Source organism: Desmodus rotundus, chromosome 1, assembly GCF_022682495.2.
Source record: "Desmodus rotundus isolate HL8 chromosome 1, HLdesRot8A.1, whole genome shotgun sequence".
NCBI lineage: Eukaryota > Metazoa > Chordata > Mammalia > Chiroptera > Phyllostomidae > Desmodus > Desmodus rotundus.
The window spans coordinates 89,520,932-89,545,924 of record NC_071387.1 but is presented as its reverse complement, the minus strand read 5'-3'; the positions used below and the strand labels follow the sequence as shown (position 1 = coordinate 89,545,924).

Genomic DNA, 24,993 nt, shown 5'->3' with positions numbered 1-24,993 from the left:
GCAAACATGTTCTGGACTTCCGGCCAAGATGGGGGCGTAGGTAGACACACTGTGCCTCCTCCCACAACCAAAAGGAGGACAACAACAAATTTAAAAACAAAAAACAACCAGAACTGACAGAAAATCAAACTGTAAGAAAGTCTGACAACCAAGGAGTTAAAGAAGAAACATTCATCTAGACCCGTAGGAGGGGCAGAGACGTGGAGGACTCGCAGGAGGACTCACAGCAAGGCAGTGGCTGGAGGACCCAGTGAGGCGGCGGATTGTGGACTGGGTGGCCCCACATTTGCATGCAGATAAACTGGGAGGAACAACTGGGGAGTGAGACAGACTGTGCGACCCAGAGTTTCAGTGCCGGGAAATACAGCCTCAAACCTCCGATTGAAAACACGTGTTGGGGTTGAGGCAGCAACAGGAGAAACTCCCAGCCTCACAGGAGAGTTCACTGGAGAGACCCACAGGGTCCTAGAACGTATACAAACCCACCCAACCGGGAATCAGCACAAGAAGGGCCCAATTTGCTTGTGGGTAGTGGGGGAAGTGAATGAAATCTGGCAGAGAGGGGAGCAAGCACCATTGTTCTCTCTTGGACCCCTCCCCCGCATACAGCATCACAATGCAGCATCAGGGTTGCCCTGTCCTGGTGAACACCTAAGGCTCCACCCCTTACTACAGGCACATCCTGATTACATTAGCCAAGATTAAAGATAAGGAGAGAATCTTAAAAGCAGCAAGAGAAAAGGAGACAGTTACCTACAAAGGAGTGCCCATAGGACTGTCAGCTGATTTCTCCAAAGAAACCTTGCAGGCAAGAAGGGGCTGGAAAGAAGTGTTCAAAGTCAAGAAAGGCAAGGACCTTCATCCAAGAGTACTCTATCCAGCAAAGCTCTCATTTAGAATGGTAGGGCAGATAAAGTGCTTCCTAGATAAGGTCAAGTTAAAGGAGTTCACCACCACCAAGTCCTTGTTATATGAAATGTTAAAATGACTTATTTAAGAAAAAGAAGATAAAAAATATGAACAGTAAAATGACAACTCACAGTTATTAACAATGGAACCTAAAACAAAAACAAAAACAAAGCAAACAACTAGAACAGGAACAGAGTCACAGAAATGGAGATCACATGGAGGGTTATCAGTGGGGGAGTGGGAGGGGTAGAGAGGGGAAAAAAGGTACAGAGAATAAGTAGCATAAATGGTAGGTAGAAAATAGGGGGAGTTTAAGAATAGTATAGGAAATGTAGAAACCAAAGAACTTATATGTATGACCCATGGACATGAACTATAGGGGGGAAATGTGGGTGGGAGGGGGTGTGCTGGGCAGAGGAGAATAAAAGGGATAACTAATAACATAATTAATAAAATATATTTAAAAATGTGACTTAAAAATGTTGTATATCTTCACCTTCAATATTAAAATGGCTACACAAAAATTCACCAATTCTGAGAAGTTTTTTTAAATGCACACTGATGTGACAGCTTTCACAATACAATCTAACAAAATTGTTTCCAATGAAGTTAAAGACAACTAAGCACTACTAGAGCCATAGCAGGGAAGAAAAACTAAATGAACTCTTTGGCCAACACAATATAAACAAAACATTATTGAGTCCCTGACACAGTGCCACACTGACAAGTGCTGAATAAATATAGCATATTATCATCTTAGTTATTGTCAGATTGGTTGGCTCTTATCATGAACAACGTTAAAAAAAAAAAAAAAAAACCCTAAACAAACATGAGTAACAACCCACCCATCCCGATCTCTGTCAGGTTTCTGAATACAAACAGGTTCAAGTGGGGGAGGATGGGAAAAGCTTTGCATTTTGTATACAAACACAATGAAATCTAGTATTTGCTAAAATGTTTCTAGAAAAATATCAGAAAAAGCACTGCCTGGGTAGGAGTAATTCCATAGGCCACCATATTAGCAAACAGTGTGCTCCCCCATGCTACCAAAGAAACACCCTTCTTAGTGAATGCAAGTTACCTACAGATAGGTTAGTTTTTCCAAGAAAATAGTTTATGCTTTTTGAAAGCACACTGGTCAAAAGTGCATACTCATTAAAATTTCTCTGTAGGCAGAAATGTTTCTCTGAGAAACATTTTTTCAGGGTAATGTGAAGACAGATTACTAGACTCACAGTATATGAAGCGCTGAGGCTTTCCATTATTATGTGAATGAGAAAAGTTTCCAAGTTAGACCTCTTCCCAGGAATACTGACAGAGTCCTGGATAACGTATTAACTGACACTTATCCTAAATTACTTTTGTGTTAGTCAACAAAGTTTAAGAGTACTTAATAAGTCAACAGAAGTCTTTTCCTGGAATGGCTCCAGAAATGTATTAAAAAGTAACATTTTCTCAAGTAATGCACTAACTTAAGAGATACACCAGCACCCTTATTTGCCTTGCACTATTTAGGTGGATTATTTTATATTATACACAGTCTATTTCATTTTGGGCAAATGATCACACCAAATAATTTTACATAAGCAGATTTAGATTCTTTTGGTCATTCTGTTGTATAGTCAGCAAATAAATAACTATCAGTGATGCCCATATCCACTTATCAGTATTATCTGCCACCAATTTCTAACAGTTTTTATGTCTTAATATGATTTGGTAAGACAAAAGAAACCACAATCTAAGTAGCTCTACCTAGTCTATAAAAATAATGGGATACAATTAGTTTTAAAAACAATTTGTTTCTTAATGACTAAGTTAATCTCAAAAACTAAATAATTTAGAAATACACAGATAATACATTTTATTCTGTTAACTGATGTGCTGACTTTATGTCTACCCTCTCCTATTTTCTATTGTAAAATAAAAATCTATCCATTATAATGGAGTAATTGTTTAGTATTTTACAAGACTTAATTATTTTCCAAATTGGTTAGGAAAAGCTTAATCAAATTTAAAGGAAGCAATGAACTCTTATTCAATCTAATTTTGGTTTTTAATCCAAAAAAATTAGGTTCTCTGTACTCCCTATTTAGATGATTTTTCTTTTCTTTATTTTTTAAAAAGATTTTATTTATTTTTAGACAAAGAGGAAGAGGGAGGGAAACATCAATGTGTAGTTGCCTCCTGAGTGCCCCTACTGGGGACCTGGCCTGCAACCCAGGCATGTGCCCTGACTGGGAATCGAACCATCAACCCTTCGGTTCACAGGCCAGCACTCAATCCACTGAGCCACACTAGCCAGAGCTGGTAGACGATTTTTCTTTTAAGCTATTGAGACCTGTAAAGTTACTTTAGATCTTAGAATATTATTTTTTCTCTTTCTTTTTTAATTGAATTTATTGGGGTGACACTGGTTAATAAAACCATACAAGTTTCAAGTGTATACAGCTCAATAAAACATCATCTAATGCTGATGATATCCATCAACTTTTGACAGTTAAGTTCTGGGTCATAAATGAACCTATAAGGACATAACTTCATGTCCTCCATGGCAGTTAGTCAGATATCAGGTGTGTAGATGAGGATGTAAATTACAGTGGCAAAGGAAAGGACACATCTTTGTTACCCTTCCCCCCATAGGCCAATTCTATTCTTGTGTGGCTCTCCTCTGAGAGATTTCTCCACTGTGTAAACCACACAGAAAATGTTACCCTCACATTCTTACCAAAACTACAGCTTAACTGGAACAGAAATGCATATAATAGAGTTGATGCATACAGTAGAGTAGAGATATACAATAGTGAAACACTAGGGGGAGCCAAATCCCTCTTGGAACTGCCAACTCAGGGGACTAGCTCTAGAACAAAAACCGATGTATTTAAGGAAGCTAAGAGTAAATGCAGTTCTATGCTTACCAGATGCCATGAACTTCAAGATATATTCTTGAACTAAAACCAAGGTACAGAATAGTATAAACAGAATAAATATATTTATAGAACACTCAAATATATACAAACATATTTTGATGCATGGAATACCTTTGGTAGAAAACCCTAGAAACTAGTAACAATGGTTGCCTCAAGGATAGGAATATTGGATATCTGGGTTACTGGACCACAAATGAGACTTACTTTTCACTTGGTGACCCTTTCATAGACTTTGAATTATATATTTTATGCATATTCTTTAAAAAACTTAAATTATTTTAAAAATAAAGGAAAAATACACTGCATATGGAGGTAACTACATATACTTAAATATTCTCTATTGAAGGGGAATGAAAAACAAGATAATCTGTTCTTTATATTTATTGGGTCACAAAAACAATGGCTCAATGAGCACCTTAATACTTTCACTCATACTACTTTGCTAAATTATATGAGATTTTTTTCATATTCATAGCATATGCATTCCCAAATTTCAACTAAATCCAGAAAGTACTTCCTTCCTTGATTTTATATAACAAATGAATTTTATCTGGACAAGTATTGTACCTTTGAGTAAAGATTCTCTTTAAATTCCTCACCAATACCTTTTAATTTAGCAGCACTGTCTCTGGACCCTACTATCTAGAAAAGAACTGTCTTGGGAGGCTTGTCTGACTTCAAACAAGATCATCACCTCGTTTACCTTCGTGACAGCATGGATGGAGCTGGAGACTATTATGCTAAGGGAAATAACCCAGGGGGTGAAATACAAATTCCATATGATCTAACTTATAGCTGGAATCTAAGGAACAAAATAAAGTAATGAGTAAATAGAAGCACAGAAATAAGGAACAGACTGACAGCTGTAAGAGGGGACGGGGGAGGCTGGGACTGGTTAAAAGAAGTGAAGGAACTAGACAAAGAACATACATTCATCACCCGTGGACATGAACAACGATGTGGGGACTGACTGTGGGAAGGGCAGTGGCAAAGGGGAAAAATTGGGACAACTGTAATAGCATAAACAATAAAAAAATAAAAAGATCACCTTGCCTCACATTTCTTAACAAGAATGGAGATTATTTTCTGTCAAAAGCAACTTCACTTAAATTTTAAAATTAAGGTAGATATAGAGACAAAAATAAAACAACAGAACCAGAAACATACATTAAAAGAAAGACACTCATGAATGAATACTCCATCTTATGGTCTTTAAGGATACAATGAGTTTTAACATTAATAGGCATATGTAGGCTTGTGCCTCCCCGCTATCCTATGAGTTCTAAAGGAAAACATCAAGTGAAAGTAAGCTATGTTGTAATACTCATTTTTTAAAACTTATACAAACATGAGATGATTTTAAGGCACTGAATTAAAAGTTAAACCAATAGTATCTGGCATTAAGTCTCATCATTCTATACCTTACTAGAGCAAGGTTTCTCAACACAGACCTACTGACATTTTGAGCCAAAGAAGTCTTTGTCTTGGGACAATTCTGTGCACTTGTAGCATGTTTACAGCTTACGTGGCCTCTGCTCACTAGGTGTCAGTAGGATCTTCCTACTTATGACAATCAAAAAATGATTACAGACATTGGTGATTGTCCCCTAGGGACAAACTGCTTTAGAGCGAAAGATGCAAGAAAGCAGAATTACAGAGGCAGCTTTTCTTTGTGCATTTTTGTTTCCTTTAACTTGGGATCAGCCTCGGATGTGTTTTGAAATTAAACCAATTCTGCAAAGTACAAGAGAATGTGCAATAGGTAAATATATCAAACCCTTGGAGTAAGAAATGTCAAGAAACAATTATCAAATAACCAAATGTGTTGATTCTTCAATGGTCACATACACCTGACAGCAGAAACTAAAAATTAGTGTTATTAAAAAGCACATCAACACCTTAATCTAATTTACATTTGTTATATTTTTGTCTAGATTTATCTTTATTTGACATAAGATACTAATACCTTTGAGAAGTGGAAAGACTCAGGTTAATGACGGCTCTGAGTCACAGACCTGGAACACTCATGTCACAATGTGAGCAAAAATAAAATTCATTAAAATAGCATTTCATACAAAGCAATTAAGGTTTTGGATGTCTTGGTCTTGTGACGAGAATTCTGAAGAACCGATGGGACTGTGCAGTTTATCTGACGGCCATACGCAAGTGGTGCTCTTTGATGATAATAGAGTCCTTATTACTGATTCTTGATTATCTTCATAAAAATACCAGTGTGCATGCCTTTTAGACAAACTACTAGCACAGGTTACTTACTTCCAGTGAATGCTATCCATCGAGCATATTTTGTAGCTTCTCTTCGCCAGTGGGAAGCCACTAGCAAACCACATGTGACAGTCAATGAAATGATTCCCATGATGATAAAAAACAGTGTGGTGACCCACTCTGGGGGAAGCCGAGGTGGGATGCACGTTCGGTCTCGTCCATGGATTGTTTGACACTGTCGCACAAGGCCCACAGTGAGTGCTCCTAGGGAGATGCAAAAGGTGAGAGTGTTTTAGTGGGTTTGGCATATCCAGGGGATATTTGCTACCAATACCCTTTCAGTTCTTAAATCATATTTCCCTCTGCATGGGTCATTCAAGCACTGAATTACACTGAGTCCCACTCTCCAGCATTCTGCTGTAACTCATAAGGTATTAATACTTGGTGTAACAGACGAAGTAAACTTAAAAACAAAAGACAGTTCATTTAATTATTCATTAAATAAATACTTTTCTCAGTACTTGTGTCATGCACTGTTTCTAGGCTCCAGGAAAATAACAATAAATGAGTGACGAGGCTCCTGTTCTTAGTAGCAAAAAGAAGTGGAACTTTTGTATTTCCAGAACCAAGGCTCACTATATATTATTTTATTTTGAATGAGGAGAAAACCACTTTTCAGGAAATTGAAGGCAAACTTAAAATATGTTTAAGCATACTATTCAAGTAAAATTAAATAATGAATTAAATACTAGAACCGATATATTTTATTAAAGTTAGAAGGTCTAAGATATTACAATATAAATATTTTTCCATTATATTCAAGAAAATATTGGGAAAACTAGTAAATTCCCCCCATTTGGTAGTTCAACAATTTTTGTACAATGTACAAGTGTTCACAATTGCTAAACCATTACTGGCATGCTTCAGCAAGAAAGCATAAAGGCATTAGTGGTAGTTTTTAAACTGCCCCTTCTATGATTTATTATTATTAACATGTTCTCATGTAAAGCCAAAGGAACCCCTTTATCAAATATGAATTAACTTATAGAAACTTAAGATAAGGAAGGTGAAAGAGTAATTGTTTCATCTTCTTCTCCACTGTGAACAATGAAAATGCTACTTTTGAGTAAAAGCTGCTTGTTTCCCCCTTTACAGGGCAACTGTGAATGGGAAATTTTCTGTGAAAAGTACAAGAAAAGACATTTCTGGAGCCACTGAAAACATAAGAGATTTCTGCCTTTTTTTTGGATCTTCATTATTTTCTCACTGTGAAAACAACACAGCAATTGCCTCTAAAAAGGGCCTTTGTAAGCAGTAAAACTCATAAAGGCTTTCTGGGAGAAGACAAATGGGGGGGGGTGGGTGTGTGCCTACAGATGTGTATGGGAGTAGTGGGGCTGTAGGAAGGGGGCTTCTCTGTAACTTGGGTTTTGCCATAGATATAAAACAATGTTTTCAAAAAAAATTAAGCAAGAAAAATCAGTTCCCTCAAAACTGAGTTGCACTTTTTTTTTCCTTCTAATTAACTCCAACTCTTTCAGAATGAAAGGAGATAACTCAAGTTGTACTTTTTTCTCTTAAATCACCTAACAATTAGGCCCATATTGTGCTGTCCAGTGGTGCAACAGACTGATAGTTATGGCATCATCCCTGGCAAATGGCGCGGCGGGGGGGGGGGGGGGGGGGGGGCGGGTGGAGGAGCAGAAAGTCAGCTAACTTCCACATTAATGCCACACACTATCCCTCCTTCTAACTGCTGCTTGGAGCTGAGTGACTTCATAGACCAAAGGGAAGTAAATCAGTTCAAAGTTTTTGACAATCGCTAAGCTTTAAAGTTATCATGATAATTGCCTGAAACCAGAACAGGGAAAAGGATGCGGGGTAAGCACCAGGGTGTTGCAAAATTGTTATTAAATCGAAACTAAAAAATTTCCTAAAAAAGAAAACTTGGGGGAAAGGGAGTGTTTTATATAGTAAAGCATTTTACTGTAATTTTGGAAATAAAGAAGGCTTTCACAGCAGTGCTCAAGAACTCCTAACAGGAAACCACTCCTGACCATTCAGCAAAGACCTGTAACAAATTACCCTCTGTAGTCACTAACTATCCCATTTACAAAGGCCCTGATTGCTTTAAGAGTAGACAACAGGCAGCGAAAGACCCTCTGACAAAATGCAATTCTGTCAATTCTGACGATAGCTGCAATTTTCTTCACAACTTAAAATACAAAGAAAATATCATTGGTAACTCAATACACTAGTGGACTTCAATTTACATTCGAGAATTATTTTTGCTGGCAAATATTTCAAGTTGTAGTTAGTAAATTATAACGAAAACATCTCTCCTTCAAAATATTTGAGTGTCTCTATTTTGCTTTTCTAACTTCCTGTTAGGGCTCAAATTCAACTTAATCTTCTGGGTCTATGGATTGTGACGCTTTCTGAGTAGGACTGCTTCTTCCTCCTCTCCTCACTGGCATACTGCACCACGTGAATATAAAAAGAACAAATCTGAAAAATGAAAATTAGAGCTATGCCTTCTACAAACCAAGTGGAAATAACCTGACATATGGTCAGCTTTATAAAAAGAGTTATGCTCCTGTAGTCTTTATTACCACAAGTCAAGACCAAATATTCAGCAGCTATGTTCTGGGAGAAAAGGAAGCTAATGCTAACAAACAACCAGAAGATAAACTGTATATAAGAAAATCAATTTACAAATATTTTTGAGTGTTTTTCATGTGCTCAAGATTGCTGTAGTGGTCAGGTATTCCAAAACTAATACTGTCATAATTTCACTGAAAATAGTCTTTCTTTAAATACATTATACAAGGGCGATTACAAACAGTGATTGGCCCATATTGTTGCTAAGACTCATTTTCTTGAGTAAGACTCTAGGTCAACATAATTTATTCATACTCACATATTTTCCATGAGCTGTCTGGGGAATGGGATCTACAAAGGCAATTGTGCTGCTACTATTAAATCTAAATTCGTGTCCTGTTAGTACCCAAACTTTCACCAGCTCTTTAAATTTACCTCAAAGAATTATCTCCTGCTTGTAGCTTCAAATCCATTTCTTATAATGATTGTTTTGCATTCTCCAAATTCTCTGAACACATTCAGTTTGTATCACACAACTCTGCACTTGAATTTAAGGTAGCTTCTTTTTGCCCCCAAAACAGAAAATGAGCTTTTCAGGAAGGAACTGAACTTTCTACTTCATTGGAAACCCCCAGAAAGGCCTGCAGCAATGGGCACAAAGCAGGAATTAATAAGCATTTGGTGAACCTAGACAAGAAACAAGCTAAATTTAAAATCACACTGTATTAACTACTCCTCCTCTAAACTGTCTTAGTGTGATTTCCTGAGGCACACTAATTTTTGTTTTACTCAACAATCTTTTGCTTCTTGAAGAGCCAGGAATTCCATTCCCCAAACAACCAATCCATCTTTATCCTGCAGCTGTGTCCTAGGCAACCAATCCAACCAAGTAAGACTTGCACACAATAGAAAAAGGAAACCAAACTAGGAACTGTGGTGTCCCTCATGTGTCACAGTATCTCACCTGTGTACTAATAACACACAACAGGTAGTCATAATGAGTCTTACCCTGTTATGTGGGGCATCTTAAAGAGGCTTTTTGACATCTTCTATAGATCCAGACACTGTTGAAATGATTTAGCATGGTCAGTCTGAGCAGGTCTCTCGTCACAGTGAGGATGATTATAAGGCATGTATGTCACCACAGCATATACAAGTGGTGTCACAGGAAATCTAAAACACAGGGGCTGTGAAGCAGAGAGGCACACCCACCCACCAGAGAGTGTCGGCAGATCATGTGTGGTAAGTACTTAACAGCCTGGCCATAGAGCACAGCAGGATGACATGGTTTCTGATGAGCTGTCAATTTTTAATAGTATTGAGGAACCCTTGTACACGAGAATTCATTTTTTTCCCTGCTGTTTTCAAGATTTTCTCTATGTCTTTGACTTTTGACTACGTGACTATGACATGTCTAGGTGTGGATTACTTCACGTCTATCCTACTTGGAATTTATTGAGATTTTTCAATTGCAGATTAAAGTTTTCATCAAACTTGTAGAGATTTGGGGCATTATTTAAATATTATTTCTGCCCCTTTCTCTCTTTTCTCCTTCTAGGACTCCCATCATGTTTATGCTGGAATACCTGATAATGTCTCATAGGTCTCTCATGCTGTTTGTTTCTAAATTTCCTTCTGTTCTTCAGATTAGATAATTTAGATTGACCTGTATTCAAGTTTGATGGTTCCTTCTGCCAATTTCCCTTGTACTTTTCAACTCCAGAATTTCTATTTTCTTTTTATAATTACACATGGTTGCCTTTATTTTATTGGAACGTATTTCTCACAGTTGACTTAAACTGTGTCTAGCAGGTCCAATGTCTGGATTTCCTCAGAAGCAGTTTCTACTGACTGCTTTTATTTTTTTGTGTGTATCAGCCATACTTCCCTATTTCTTTATGTGCCTTGAAATTTTTAGTTGATAATTGGAAATTTGAAATAGTATAATGTGACAACCATTGACATCATATTCCTCCCTTTCCTAGGATTTATTGTTGTTACTGTTTGTGTACTTAATTTTCTAGAATAGTTCTGTAAAGTTGTACGCACCGATGTGTGTGGCCTCTGAAGTCTCTGTTCCATTAAGTTAGTAATCGGGTAATGGCTGGAGTAAGATTTCTTTGAATGCTTTGAATCAATATGTCTCTCAGCCTGTGCTCTCTGTGATTGCTGTGGTACATTTTCAATGGCTCAGCAGGCAATTTACAACTCGAGTTAGCACTCACTTCCTGCTTGTTCAGAGCCACAAGACCAGCTAGAAGTAAGAGAAGAGGGCCTTCACAGATCTTTCCTGGTGATCTGACCCTTTTTGCTAGTCTTTGTATTGCATTTATGGAGGAGCAGATTTTCAGAAGTCCCTGCTCCACTATCCCACAAGTTAAACCCATCAGGTCACAATTTAAATTTCATCTTTTCCACACTTGGGCAAGTAACTTAATTTTTCAAAGCCTGCTTCAGCAGGAAAACAATGACTTACTATTTAGGTTTCTGTGAGAATGAAATAATAAGATAATACTTGTAAAGTAACTGGACCTGTAAGCACTGAAAAACTATTACATGCTTTCAGGAAAGGAAATGATATATTTTTATTTTAGTTAAAAAATACATATATACTCAGAGGATGATAGTAGACAGAATAATTTAATATAATAGTTTACTCATGAAATTCACATTCCAAAATAAAAAGGGGGACATTTGATGGTTGCTAAGGCTGTTAGTCATAACAAATACTCAGGACATTACTCCCTTGCCTAACTGCTTTAGTATATCATTCAGATTGAACACCAATCACAAGGCAAGTACACACTTGCTGAAATAAAAGCTTTGGGAACAGATTTTATAGGAACAGCAATGCTGAAAACATTGAGATTGAAAGTGCTTTGCTAATAGAATGAAATCACAAAATGCTGTTAGTAAATAAAAAATTACCATTAAGTTTCTCTTTATTTTTATTTTTTCAATTACAATTTACATTCAGCACTATTCGGTATTAGCTCCAGATGCACAGCAAAACAGCCAGAAAACTGTGTGCCCTACAGAGTGGTCCACCTGCTGCCTCAAGTACCCACCCAGCCCCATATATAGTCTTTTCTCAGTTTGATTTTCTTTTCCCTTAAGCCCTATTGGCTGTTCTATTCCTATTTCAAATATAAATACTACCAGCTGTTTGTAAGTAGGACTGTAGTTCAGAGGTCATATCTCATTTTACTATAGATAAATTATATCCAACACTGTTAAGTGTAGTATCTCTTCTATTACACTTTATTATATTAGCCCATACTCCATAGAGTTGGCCTTGGGTCTAACCCTATAAAGACATTAAACATAAACTAACAGTAAACCTTTATTTTAAAATCTGCTCTATTGACAAGTATAATATGGTATGAGAATCTGTCCTATCACTCTCCCAATCACTGAAGCTCTTAACCTACAATGCACAAAGAAGTCATTAAAAAGCTCACCACAACTTTTAAACTGTACACATAATGCATGAAAAACAGGTGGAAGGATATTTGTCATATTGTTAAGAGTAGGCTGTTCTGGTTCAGTAGGATTACAGGGGGAGTGGGGCCAAGAGCACTTGTACTCTTTCCTCTGTCTTATCTGGGTGTAGGTAAATTCATACAATTTTGTCCTTTATTTTTAAATGTTTACATAGTATCACACATTAAATTTAAATAAAATGTACTAACCACATTTATATTACACATTATGAAATCTTTCAACCAGGCATGACTTTAAGTGCACACTACTATCTAAAAGAAACTAGACAATGCCAAAGAAATTAAGAGTAGACTAAAGTAAATCAGTTAGAGAACTAATGTGGTATTTAAATTACTATGTCTACATTTTCTTTCTTTCTCTTTTTTTAAAGATTTATTTTTAGAGAGGGGAAAAGGGAAGAAAAAGAGGGAGAGAAACACGGATGTGTGAAACATCGATAGGTTGCCTCTCACACACTCCCTACCGGGGACATGGTCTGCAATCCAGATGTGAGCCCTGCACCGGGAATCAAACCAGCAACCCTTCAGTCCACAGGATGACGCCCAACCCACTGAGCCACACTGGTCAGAGCAACTATGTCTGCATTTTCTATTCCATTTCAATTAGTTTCTCATAAGAAACCCTGCAGAGGAACTCAGTAGATCATACTTGAATACTTACTATTTCTTCCCTGATTAATTTGGCAGAAGAAAACAAGCTTAACATTTATTTTACTTAAATGAATCGTTCCCATGCTTTATATGTAGAAGTGGCTTAAGGCAGGTGATACTAGTGAAGGGAATATATCAAACAAATTTGGTAGGTCAAATTGTTTCTGTGTACAGAAAAGTACTGTGGAACCATGTGCAAAAGTATTTTAACAAAAATGCTGAACATTAACTCCATAGCTTTCAACCAGATTCACCTAGGGCAGGGGTGTCAAAGTCATTTTCACCAGGGGCCACATCAGCCTCGTCGTTGCCTTCAAAGGCTGAATGTAATTTTAGGACTGTATAAATGTAACTACTCCTTAACAGTTAAGCGAGAGCCCGGCACTGCTGCTGGGTAGCAGAAACAAGGTGCTGGGCTGGGTAAAACAAGGTGCAGGGCCGGATCAGCCGGCTGGCCTTGGCAATGATCAAGAAACAAGCAGTGTAGCAGACAAGAATGCTTCTCAATCATGCAAAACTCCTGGCGAAAAGCAGTCCTAAAGTCAGGGCATTTAGAGATAGAAGGGATCTCAAATATCATCTGTCCTAATCTCCCCATTAGTGCTGGGAGAATACTGAGGCCAAGAAAGGGTACACGATAAGTCAAAGATACAAAGAAACTAACAGTGTTGGGACCAAAACTCAGGTTTTCTTCTTCTTTTTTTTTTTTTTTCAAAATTCAGGTTTTCAATGAATCAGTCCTCAACTATTGCTACCACATGACACTGACTTCCTGAGCACCACTTACTGAGTTACAAAAATTATTAGTATTTCTAAAAATACCTTCTGGAACATTCAGATTTATATCAGAGCATACTTAATTACAACTTCCTAAGCACAGGTCAGTAAGTCTCAGAGGAACTTTCATGGGAGGCCAAAAAATATACAAAGATCCCTTGCTGATGTGGCTCAGTTATTAGGACATCTTTCTGCAAACAGAAGGGTTGTGGATTTGATTCTCAGCCAGGGCACATGCCTGCATTGTAGGTTTGGTCCTTGATGGGGCTGCATGCAATGGGCAGCTAATCAATGTTTCTTTCCCTCTTCTTCTCCCTTCTTTCCTCTCGCTAAATCAATAAAAGAACAAATTTTAAATATGAGGTTTATCTGGAAAAAGTGCAACCACTGTTAATATAACGAGAACAGTTTGTGTGACATCAATGTAACCTGGTAGCCAGGAGAGTGGACTGGAATGCACATGCGTGAAATGATGACTTCACTGTACCAGTCAGTGCCAGGGGTAGATGCCGTTGAGTGAGCATGTGTAATGTGTGGCTGTCACATACAAAATGACTAAGTGAACACAGCAAGAAATCTTCCATCAACTTTTGTGTTAAGCTTGAACATTCATTTGCAGAAACTATTCAGTTGATTCAGAAGGCCACAGCTATAGGCAACTGGTGATTAGCAGCTTCATCACAACACCTCTCATGTATCATGTCTCATGCAGACTTTTTTGGCAAAACATCAAGTCATCCAGGTGACTCAGTCCCACTACAGCACAGATTTGGTGCCCTGCAACTTCTGGATTTCCCAAAACTAAAATCACCTTTGAAAGGGAAGAGGTTTCTGAGATTCTGGAAAGTATGACAGGGCAACTGGGAGAACTGAGTGAGGTCCCAAGCTGCCTACTTTGAAGGGGACTGAGGCCTCATTGTACTATATACAATGTTTCCTGTATCTTCAATAAATGTCTCTATTTTTTATATTACATGGCTGGATACATTCTGGACAGACGCAAACAAAGAGGGAGACCTCGGGGGCGGGGGTGGGGGGGTTGCGGGAAGGTGGTGGGTGGAGGTGGAAGAATGTATAGGAGGATAAATGGTAATGGAAAAAAATGGTAACGCAACAAAAAAATTAAAATTAAAAAAATAGACTATTAAAAACAAAGAGGGAAATCATGTCTTTGGGTTTCTCTTGTCAGTTCACAGGAGTGACTCCTCTTGGTTCCACACTCTAAAGTATAGCCTCCTCCATCGCTGTCACCAGTTACTCTTTCTCATAAATGTTCAAGAAAAAACCCACTTCAAGGTCACCCTCCTTAAAGGAATATCCCAATTTCTTTGTCTCAACAAAAGGATTGTCTATGTTGAGATCTTATTCAATATCCAAGGAACCTTGGTTGTTTATAGTCTACTCTAAAACACCACAATGAGCACTCACATTTGTCTTATTTATTTGCACAGTCCAGAAAATGTGCACCATCACCTTCTCACAAAAGAAATGTGTAGGGTAAGTCACAATAAATAAACAATTTTCCTGAGGGTATAGCAAAGTTCTCATTGTATGACAGGCCCTTCAGGTCTGTCAAAATAACTTCTTTTTCAACTACTTGATATCTCAATAGTAAATAATTATAAATTATTTTCTAATAAAATTTACCCTCTTAATTTACACAACTTTAGTAATTCCCTGATAATGAAATTCTAAACTATTTAGTCACATGTCCATTGACCTAACTGGGTGACAACATATCATAGTGGTTAGAGTTCAGGCTCTGAATTGAGATTCAGATTCCAGGTCCACCACAAACTAGCAGTGAATTTTTAGGCAAGTTATTTAACCTCTACATGCTTCAGTTCCCTCAATTATAAATGAAGATCACAACAAAATGATCTCATAGTGTTGTGTGGATTAAGAGTATGTGTAAAGCACTTAGAACAAATGCCTGAGACAGAGTAAGAACCTGATAAATGTTAAGTATTATTAATGATATATTACTTTTTCACTAGAAGTATATACTTTTACTTTAGAAAGGGAACAATCACCCCAGCTGTTGTAGTTAAGTGGATTGAGCACGTGGCTGAGAACCAAAGGGTCACTGGTTCAATTCCCAGTCAGGGCACATGCCTGGGTTGCGGTCAGGCCCCCAGTAGGGGGCGCATGAGAGGCAATGACACATTGATGTTTCTTTTTTTTTTTTTTTTAAATGTCTTATTGATTAGGCTATTACAGTTATCCCATTTTCCCCCTTTATTCCCCTCTGCCCTGTGCACCTCCTCCCACCCACGTTTCCCACCTTTAGTTCATGTCCATGGGTCATACATATAAGTTCTTTGGCTTTTACATTTCCTATACTATTCTTAACTTCTCCATCTATCTTCTACCTACCACTTATGCTACTTATTCTCTGTACCTTTTCCCCCTCTCCCCACTTCCCACTCCCCCACTGATAACCCTCCATGTGATCTCCATTTCTGTGGTTCTGTTCTTGTTGTTTGCTTAGTTTGTTTTTGTTTTAGGTGTGGTTGTTAATAACCGTGAGTTTGTTGTCATTTTACTGTTCATATTTTGTATCTTTTTTTTCTTAGATAAGTCCCTTTAATACTTCATATAATAAGGACTTGGTGATGATGAACTCCTTTAACTTGACCTTATCTGGGAAGCACTTTATCTGCCCTTCCATTCTAAATGACAGCTTTGCTGGATAAAGGCATCTTGGATGTAAGTCCTTGCCTTTCATGACTTCGAACACTTCTTTCCAGCCCCTTCTTGCCTGCAAGGTTTCTTTGGAGAAATCAGCTGACAGTCTTATGGGCACTCCTTTGTAGGTAACTGTCTCCTTTTCTCTTGCTGCTTTTAAGATTCTCTCCTTACCTTTAATCTTGGCTAATGTAATTATGATGTGCCTTGGTGTGTTCCTCCTTGGGTCCAGCTTCTTTGGGACTCTCTGAGCTTTCTGGACTTCTTGGAAGTCTATTTCCTTTGCCAGATTGGGAAAGCTCTCCTTCATTATTTCTTCAAATAAGTTTTCAATTTTTTGTTCTTCCTTTTCTCCTTCTGACACCCCTATAATTCAGATGTTGGAATGTTTCGAGATGTCCTGGAGGTTCCTAAGCCTCTCCTCATTTTTTTGAATTCTTGTTTCTTCATTCTTTTCTGGTTGGATGTTTCTTTCTTCCTTCTGGTCCACACCATTGATTTGAGTCCGTTTCCTTCGCATCACTATTGGTTCCCTGTACATTTTCCTTTGTTTCTCTTAGCATAGCCTTCATTTTTTCATCTAATTTGTGACCAAATTCAACCAATTCTGTGAGCATTCTGATTACCAGTGTTTTGAACTGTGCATGTGGTAAGTTGGCTATCTGTTCACTGCTTAGTTGTATTTTTTCTGGAGATTTGATCTGTTCTTTCATTTGGGCCTTTTTTTTTTTTTTTTTTGTCTTGGTGTACCTGTTATGTTGTAAGGGGCAGAGCCTTAGGTATTCATCAGGACAGGGCAACCATGTTGCTGCATTGTGATGCTGTATGTGGGGGAGGGGTCCAAGAGGGAACAATGGGGCTTGCTCCCCTCTCTGCCAGATTTCATTCACTTCCCCCACTACCCACAAGCAAATTGGGCCCTTCTTGTGCTGATTCCCAGTTAGGTGGGTTTGTATACGTTCTAGGACCCTGTGGGTCTCTCCAAAGAACCCTCCTGTGAGGCTGGGAGTTTCTCCTGTTGCTGCCTCAACCCCCACGGGTAGAGGTTTGAGGCTTTATTTCCCCAAGCTGGAACCCTGGGTTGCAAGGTCTGTCTTGCTCTCCATTTGTCTTGCTTCCTCCTGGTTTATCTTCACACGAGTGTGGGACCTCCTGATCTACCAGCCACCAACTTGCTGCAAGTCCTCTCCACCTGGCTGCCATTCTCCGCCCCCTTCTATTGGTCTGGATGAATGTTTCTTCTTTAACTCCTTGTCTGTTGGAGTTCCATACAGTTTGATTTTCTGTCAGTTCTGGTTGTTTTTAAATTTGTTGTCCTTCTTTTGGTTGTGGGAGGAGGAACAGTGTGTCTGCCTATGCCTCCATCTTGGCTGGAAATCCACATTGATATTTCTTTCTTCCACCTTTCCCCTCTGTCTAAAAATAAATACATAAAATCTTAAAAAAAAAAAAAAGGGAACAATCTGTGGGATTCCATATTCCTCTTAAGTGTATTTTCTCTCATGGTACTTTTCAGTTCCTTGCTTTCTTGAGCTTAGATGAAAAACATAATAAATTTGTGTTTAATTTATGTAGACCTATCAAATTAATTAAAAGTGAACCAGGTCCTGACTGGTGTGGCTCAATTAGTTGGGCACTGTCCTGCAAAGTGAAAGGTCGCTGGTTCAATTTATGCTCAGGGCACATTCCTGTGTTGCAGGTTTGGTCCCTAGTTGGGGCCCTTACCAGAGACAATTGATCAATATTTCTCTCTCGCATCAACGTTTCTTTTCCTCTCATTCTCCCTCCCTTCCCCTCTCTCTAAAAGCAAATATATCCTTAAAAAAAGAATCTGAATTTTAGAATTTTAGGGCCTCCAAATGCGAGGAAAGCAAGTTTAATACTGACACAAGTGTTTGTTCTGTGCCATTACCTTGGTCCATCAATTACAGAAGAGGATGAATTTAAGAGTAGAGAGCTTTGGAGAAAGACAAAAGTTTTTATTCTGACAGCTGCTATTCCATTTAATCTTTAACAAGAGCTGATGTACTCACTGTAGTTATACTTGGCTTCAGATTGAAAATGTAAGGTGATAACTCCCTCAACTTTCAACATCAGAAAATACTACCCAGTCTTTCATAGAAATACATAATCTCAATCCCCCATTAATTTGATTACATTTGTGGTATCTGTGATATCCTAAACAAAGAGAAGGTGATCTAGGGCTGCAGTCCTCAACCTTTTTGGCACCAGGGACCAGCTTCGTGGAAGACAGTTTTTCCACAGGCTGGGTTGGTGGGGGATGGTTTCAGGATGATTCAAGCACATTACATTCAAGCTCACTTCTTGCTATGGGGCCCAGTTCCTAACAGGCCTGGACTGGTACTGGTCCATGGCCTGGCGGGTAGGGACCCGTGGTCTCGGGAAACTATACATTACAGAAAGTCTCTGCTGAATTTGAGAAGCCTGGCACTATACCATGAGATATTCCTGATTTTTCTATCCAAGTCTAGTAGGCACAATGTGCTATCCCAAGCTTTCCTGCATTCAGCAAATACTGAGCACACACTCAGCGTAATATATAATGTGGGGATTATGAAGAAAAACACAGACATGATCCCTGTATTTCTAGAGCTCACAATATATACAAAGAGCCAAACCGCACTTACAGAAAATTAAAAGCACATTACATAGCAGATGTGATCTAATGCTGAAAGAACTGTGCAGCCTAGAGAGACTAAGAAGCTGGAGAGATGCACTCTATCCAATGCGTGGTATTCATGTAATTTTGAGTAAGAAACTTCACTTTTTAAGGTCCACTGCCCCATTTTACAAATAAAGTATTTAGTAAATGGTTCCTGACAGCTTCACAGGTGTTTAAATTAGCTTTACTGAGGCATAATTTAGATACAATAAAATTCACAATTTTTTTGTGTACAATTCAATGAGTTTTGACAAATGTATACAGCTACTCAGTCATGATACAGAGTCATCACTAAAAGTTCCCTTATATTCCTTTGCAATTAATCCCCTCCCCCAAGCTCCCAAGATAGATCTATTTCTATTACTACAGTTTTGCCTCTTGCAGAATTTCATATATACAGAATCATATACTGTTAGCCATTATGAATAAAGCTGCTGCACACAAATAAAACATTCATGTACTGGTCTTTGCGCAGACACAAATGATGGTGTGAACGGGCACCATCCACTCACAAAAAACAAAGGAGGAATCTGCCCACTTTTTCCTGACTACTGCACAAGCTGGACATCTTATCTCATCTTATCCTGCCCTTGGATTTAATTAAATTACATCACTGGATTTCTGGCTTATAGGCTGGAGGACTTCTCAGCCTACATAATCTACAGAACCCTGACTAATCCATTTTCATTTTTTCTGTGTTCATTTCTATGAGTGAAAAGGCTGGGATGTATCTATAAGAAACTGCTGAACTGTTTCCTAAAGTGGCTGTACCACTTTGCAGTTCCACCAGCAATATATGAAAATTCCAGCTGCTCTCCATGCTTAGTATTACCAGTCCTCTAAGTTTTAGCCAAACTGAATTATAGAGGTAGGTATGTAGAGATGGTTTTATTTAATTATTTATTTATTTAAATTGTTTTTCTATTTTAAATATATTTTATTCATTATGCTATTACAGTTGTCTCAATTTTTCCTTTTGCTCCTCCTCCACTGGGTACCCTAATTCCCTCCAACAATCCCCTCCACCCCACAATTTTGTTCATGTCCACGGGTTGTGGATATACGTTCTCTGGCTTCTCCATTTCCCATACTATTCTTAACATCCCATCTATTTTGTACCTACCAATTATGCTTCTTATTCCCTGTACTTTTTCCCCATTCTCCCCCTTCCACCTCCCAGCTGATAACCCTCCAAATGATCTTCATATCTATGATTCTGTTCCTGTTCTGGTTGTTTGCTTAGTTTGTTTTTTTTATATTCAGCTGTTGATAATTGTGAATTTGTTTCCATTTTAATGTTCATCATTCTGATCTTTTTCTTAAGTCCCTTTACCATTTCATGTAATAATGGCTTGGTAATGATGAACTCCTTTAACTTGACCTTATCTAGGAAGCACTTTATCTGCCCTTCAATTCTAAATGATAGCTCTGCTGGATAGAGTAATCGAGGTTGTAGGTCCTTGCTTTTCATAACTTTGAACACTTCTTGCCTGCCAAGTTTCTTTTGAGAAATCAGCTGACAGTCTTATGGGAACTCCTTTGTAGGTAACTCTGCTTTTCTCTTGCTTCCTTTAAGATTCTTTATCTTTAACATCTGGCATTTTAATTATGGTGTATCTTGGTGTGGTCCTCTTTGGGTACATTTTGTTTGGGACTCTGTGCTTTCTGGTCTTGTATGTCTATTTCCTTCGCCAAATTAGGGACGTTTTCTTTCATTATTTTTTCAAGTAAGTTTTCATTTTCTTCCTCTTCTTCTGGCACTCCTACAATTCGGATGTTGGTACATTTGGGGATATCACAGAGGCTTCTTATACTATCTTCATTTTTTTGAATTCTTTTTCCTCCTTGCTTTTCTGGTTGAATGCTTATTTCTTTCTAAGCATTCAGTGATGTTCCAAATCATTGATTTGAATCCCAGCTTACTGCACTCCTCTGTTGGTTCACTATATGTTTTTCTTTATTTTACTTTGTATAACCTTCATTTCATTCTTTATTTTGTGGCTGTACTCAATCATTTTCTGAGCATCCTGATCAACAGTGTTTTGAACTCTGCATATGATAGTTTGGCCATCTCCATTCCGTTCAGTTCTTTTATCATGGTTTTGTATTATTCTTCATTTGGGCCATAATTCTTTGTCTTCTCAATTTGGCAGCCTCCCTGTGTTTGTTTCTATGTATTAGGTAGAGTTGCTTTGACTCACTGTCTTTGTAGCATAGTCTATTGTAGAAAAGGCACCTTTAAATTGGGTGGAGCCTTAGGTAATCACCAGGGTGGAGCAACCCACTTCACCAATTTGTGGCTCTGTGTGGGGAGAGGGCTTGGAGAGGGGACAGTGCTGCTGTGTGGCTTCTGGGCTTCTGGAGGTTTGCTCGGCACTCACCCGGTTTCCAGTCACTTCACTTACTCCCCCTATGTGACTGGTACCTGGTGCTGAATCCCAGAGGGGGCCGGTCTACATACATTCTAATTCTGAGTGGGCCCTTTAAACGGAGTCTCCTGAAAATTTGGCCATTTCTTTTGCCATCCTAACCCTCACTGATTTTTACAGCCAGAAGTTATGGGGATTTATCTTCCTGGTGCTGGAACCCTGGGCTGTGAGATCTAGCCTGGAGCTGGGATTGCTCTCTCCCAAAGTATCTCTCCTGATTTTTATCCACCACACGTGAATGTGGGATCACCCATTCTGCAGCTGCCACTGCCTCTCTGCCCATCTCCATGCCTCTGTCCCTCCTACCTGTCTGGATGAATGTGGCTTCTTTAAATCCTTGTTTGTCAGACTTCCATACAGCTTGATCTTCCGAAGGTTCTGGGTGTTATTTGTTTTGAGATATAGTTGTAATTCTACAGTTGTGTGAGGAAGCAAAGCATTTCTACCTACACCTTCATCTTCACTGCAAGTCCCAAGTTGTTTGTCTTACTAACTGGTGAATTATAAGAGTTCTTTATATTCTGACAAGTACAATACCTGACATGCGTTTTACAGATATTTTCTCCTCCCTCAATTCTTGCCCTTAAATTTTTGTTAATAATGGCTTTTCAAGGGTCAATGTTTTACATTTGAAAGAGTCAATTACTTATCCCTGCCTCTTGTGACTCCTTAGTCGAATAGGTAGCATACTCCACCGTCCTAAACCCAAACAAAGACTTAGTCAATCAGACACCACATCAGATAGGACACCAGAGTAATAAATGTTTAATATTTTTAAAGCTATCTAATGGGAGATTCCAGATGGCTCACAGGAAAAGACTGCCAAGGAGTAGTCAATTTTCCTTATTATGTCTGTACAGACTGCTCAAAAGCACAACACCTCAGCCATTTAAAGGACAAATATATAGTAAGAATATTTCTTCATTCCTTATTTAGACAAAGCTTACAGTCTAACACAGATACTTAGAAAACATCAATTGTATTACAACGGGAAGATCAATTAATTGTAAAGCCTAGTCACTGCCTGAATGAATAATAGATAATAAAAAAATAAGTAAATACATGACAAATATACCTGGAAAGAGTAAGAGGGTTACTACAGCACAACAGAAAGCCTCAGTTAAAACAACTGAACATATTACAAAGTATAATTCTTATAAACCAATGCTTGCCAATAACACAAACTAGAACACAGCCAATTAAAGAGTTCATCAAATTTATTCCAAGTCACTTTTTTCTTCTCACTCCAAATTCTTTCTAGGCCATCTAAATTATGTTCACAAATTCATTTATTACCTGTAAGCTAAATGTACCTCTAGCTAGGACATTTCTTAAGCTCCAGATTCCTACATAATATTGCTTATTAGTATTTTCCCTTTAATGCCTCACAAGCATCCTGAGCTCATCAAATACAAAATAAAATCACCTTTCTTCTCAAAACTGGCTGTTTCCAGTGTCATACTTAATGTTACCACTCTTTATCCAGCTACTCAAACCAGTCCTTCCTCTTCTAAACCCCAGAATTCTCTACCCCAAAGTCACTAAGTGGAACCTACCTCCTAAACATAAAAAACTATCCTCTTCTCACCATCTTCACCTCCAACATTTCAGTCATCGTATCAATTCTTACTATGCAATTCTTGTCCCTTCCAATCCTTTCTTCTTCACATTGCAGAGTAGTGTTTCTAAAATGCAAATCTGATTTTTGTCACACAGTCTTAAATTCTTAAATGGCTTCTCATCATTCTTAGGATGAAGAACAATAAAAGATCCCTATCATGGCCTACCCAGGACCTCTAGGATCTGGACTATGCATTTCTTCAGCTTATCTCTCACTGTTTCCCTTGCTCCATACATTGGCCCCACCGATTTTCTTTAGTTCTTAAATGCATTGGATTCTTCTCACTTTAAGGGCTTTTTTGTACATTACTCCTTTTGCCTGCAGCACCATGTCCTGCTCATTATTTTACTAACCCCTGCAATTGTGTTTATTTACATGATTTTTTGTTTATTGTCCCTTTTACCTGCTAGACTCTTAACTCTGTGGCGGGGGGGAGGTCTGTGTCTATGACATTTACCAATATATATCCAATGCTCAGTACAGTGCCTGACATATAATATGCCCCAATAAATATATTCTTCTGGCTTTACTGAAGTATAATTGATAAATTGATAAATAACATAGTATATTTTTAGGGTACAATGTCATGTTTTGATATATATTCTGAAATGATTACCACAGTCAAATTAATTAACACTGATCACCTCACATAGTGTGTGTATAAAATAGTATTTTTAAATACAAGTATAAAATACAGTATTATAAACTACAGTCACCATGCTGTACATGAGATCCTCAGAACTTATTTACCTTATGAATGAAAATCCTTACCCCTTGATCAGTATCTCCTTATTTCCCCCACCCCCAAGCAATCACCATTCTGCTCTGTTTCTGTAAGTTCAAGATTCAAAATTGTTTTACAATATTTTTTGTTCCCACATGTAAGTGACACCATACAATATTTATCTTCCCTGTCTGGCTTATTTCACTTAGCATAATGCCCTCCAGCTTCATTTGTGTTGTTCCAAATGCCAGGATTTCCTAACTATTTTTTTATGGCTAAATAACATTATATTGTACATATCTACCATGTTTTCTTTGTATCCATTTATGTGTCAACAGACACTTCAGTTGTTTCCATACGTGGCTATTGTGAATAATGCTGCAATGAACATGGGAGTGCAGATATTTCTTCAAAATACTGATTTTATTTCCTTTGGCTATCAACTCAGAAGTGGGATTGCTGGATCATATGGTAGTTCTATTTTTAATTTCTGGAGGAACCTCCATTCTGCTTTCCATAATGGCTGTATCAATTTACATTCTCACTAGGAGGATAAGAGGGGGAGTTCCTTTTTATCTACATCCTCACCAACACTTGTCATCTCTTGTCTTTTTGATAATAGCTCTCCTAACAGGTGTGAGGTAATATCTCATTGTGGTTTTGATTTGCATTTCTCTGATAATTAGGAAAAATATTGCTAAAATGTCCACTCTGCCTAAAGTGATCTATAGATTCAATGCAATCCCAACCAAACTACCAATGGTACTTTTCATTGACATAAAAAAAATCCTAAAATGATATGAAAGCACAAAAGACCCCCAAAGAGCCAAAGCAATCTTGAGAAAAAAACAAAGCTGGAGGCATCACACTTTGTAATTCAAATTATATTGCAAAGTTATAAAACAGTAGAGCACTGCCATAAATACAGACATGTAGACCAACAGAACAGGATCAAGAGCCCAGAAAAAAACTCACATATATATGGTCAACTAACCTTTGACAAGGGCACTAAGAACATACAATAAGGAAAGGATAGTCCCTTAAATAAATGGTGCTGGGAAAACTGGGTGGCCACATGCCAAATAATGAAACTGGATCCCCACTTTACACCACTCACCAATTAACTCAAAATGGATTAAGAACGTAAATGTAAGACCTGAAGCTACAAAGCTACAAGAAGAAAACATAGGGAAAAAGCTCCTCAACAGTGCTCTTGGTAATGATGTTTTAGATATGACACCAAAAGCACAGGCAACA

At 38.0% G+C, this 24,993-nt stretch overlaps 1 protein-coding gene across 1 annotated transcript in view; it reads right to left on the bottom strand.

The window, feature by feature from the left end:
• Nucleotides 1-24,993, bottom strand: part of MOSMO (modulator of smoothened) — a 73,407-nt gene that overhangs the window by 4,635 nt on the left and 43,779 nt on the right. Inside the window, exon 2 of the mRNA XM_024560342.3 lies at nt 6,111-6,323. Within this exon, the coding sequence (XP_024416110.3) occupies nt 6,111-6,323 (213 nt within the window). The remainder of the gene's footprint in view (nt 1-6,110; nt 6,324-24,993) is intronic.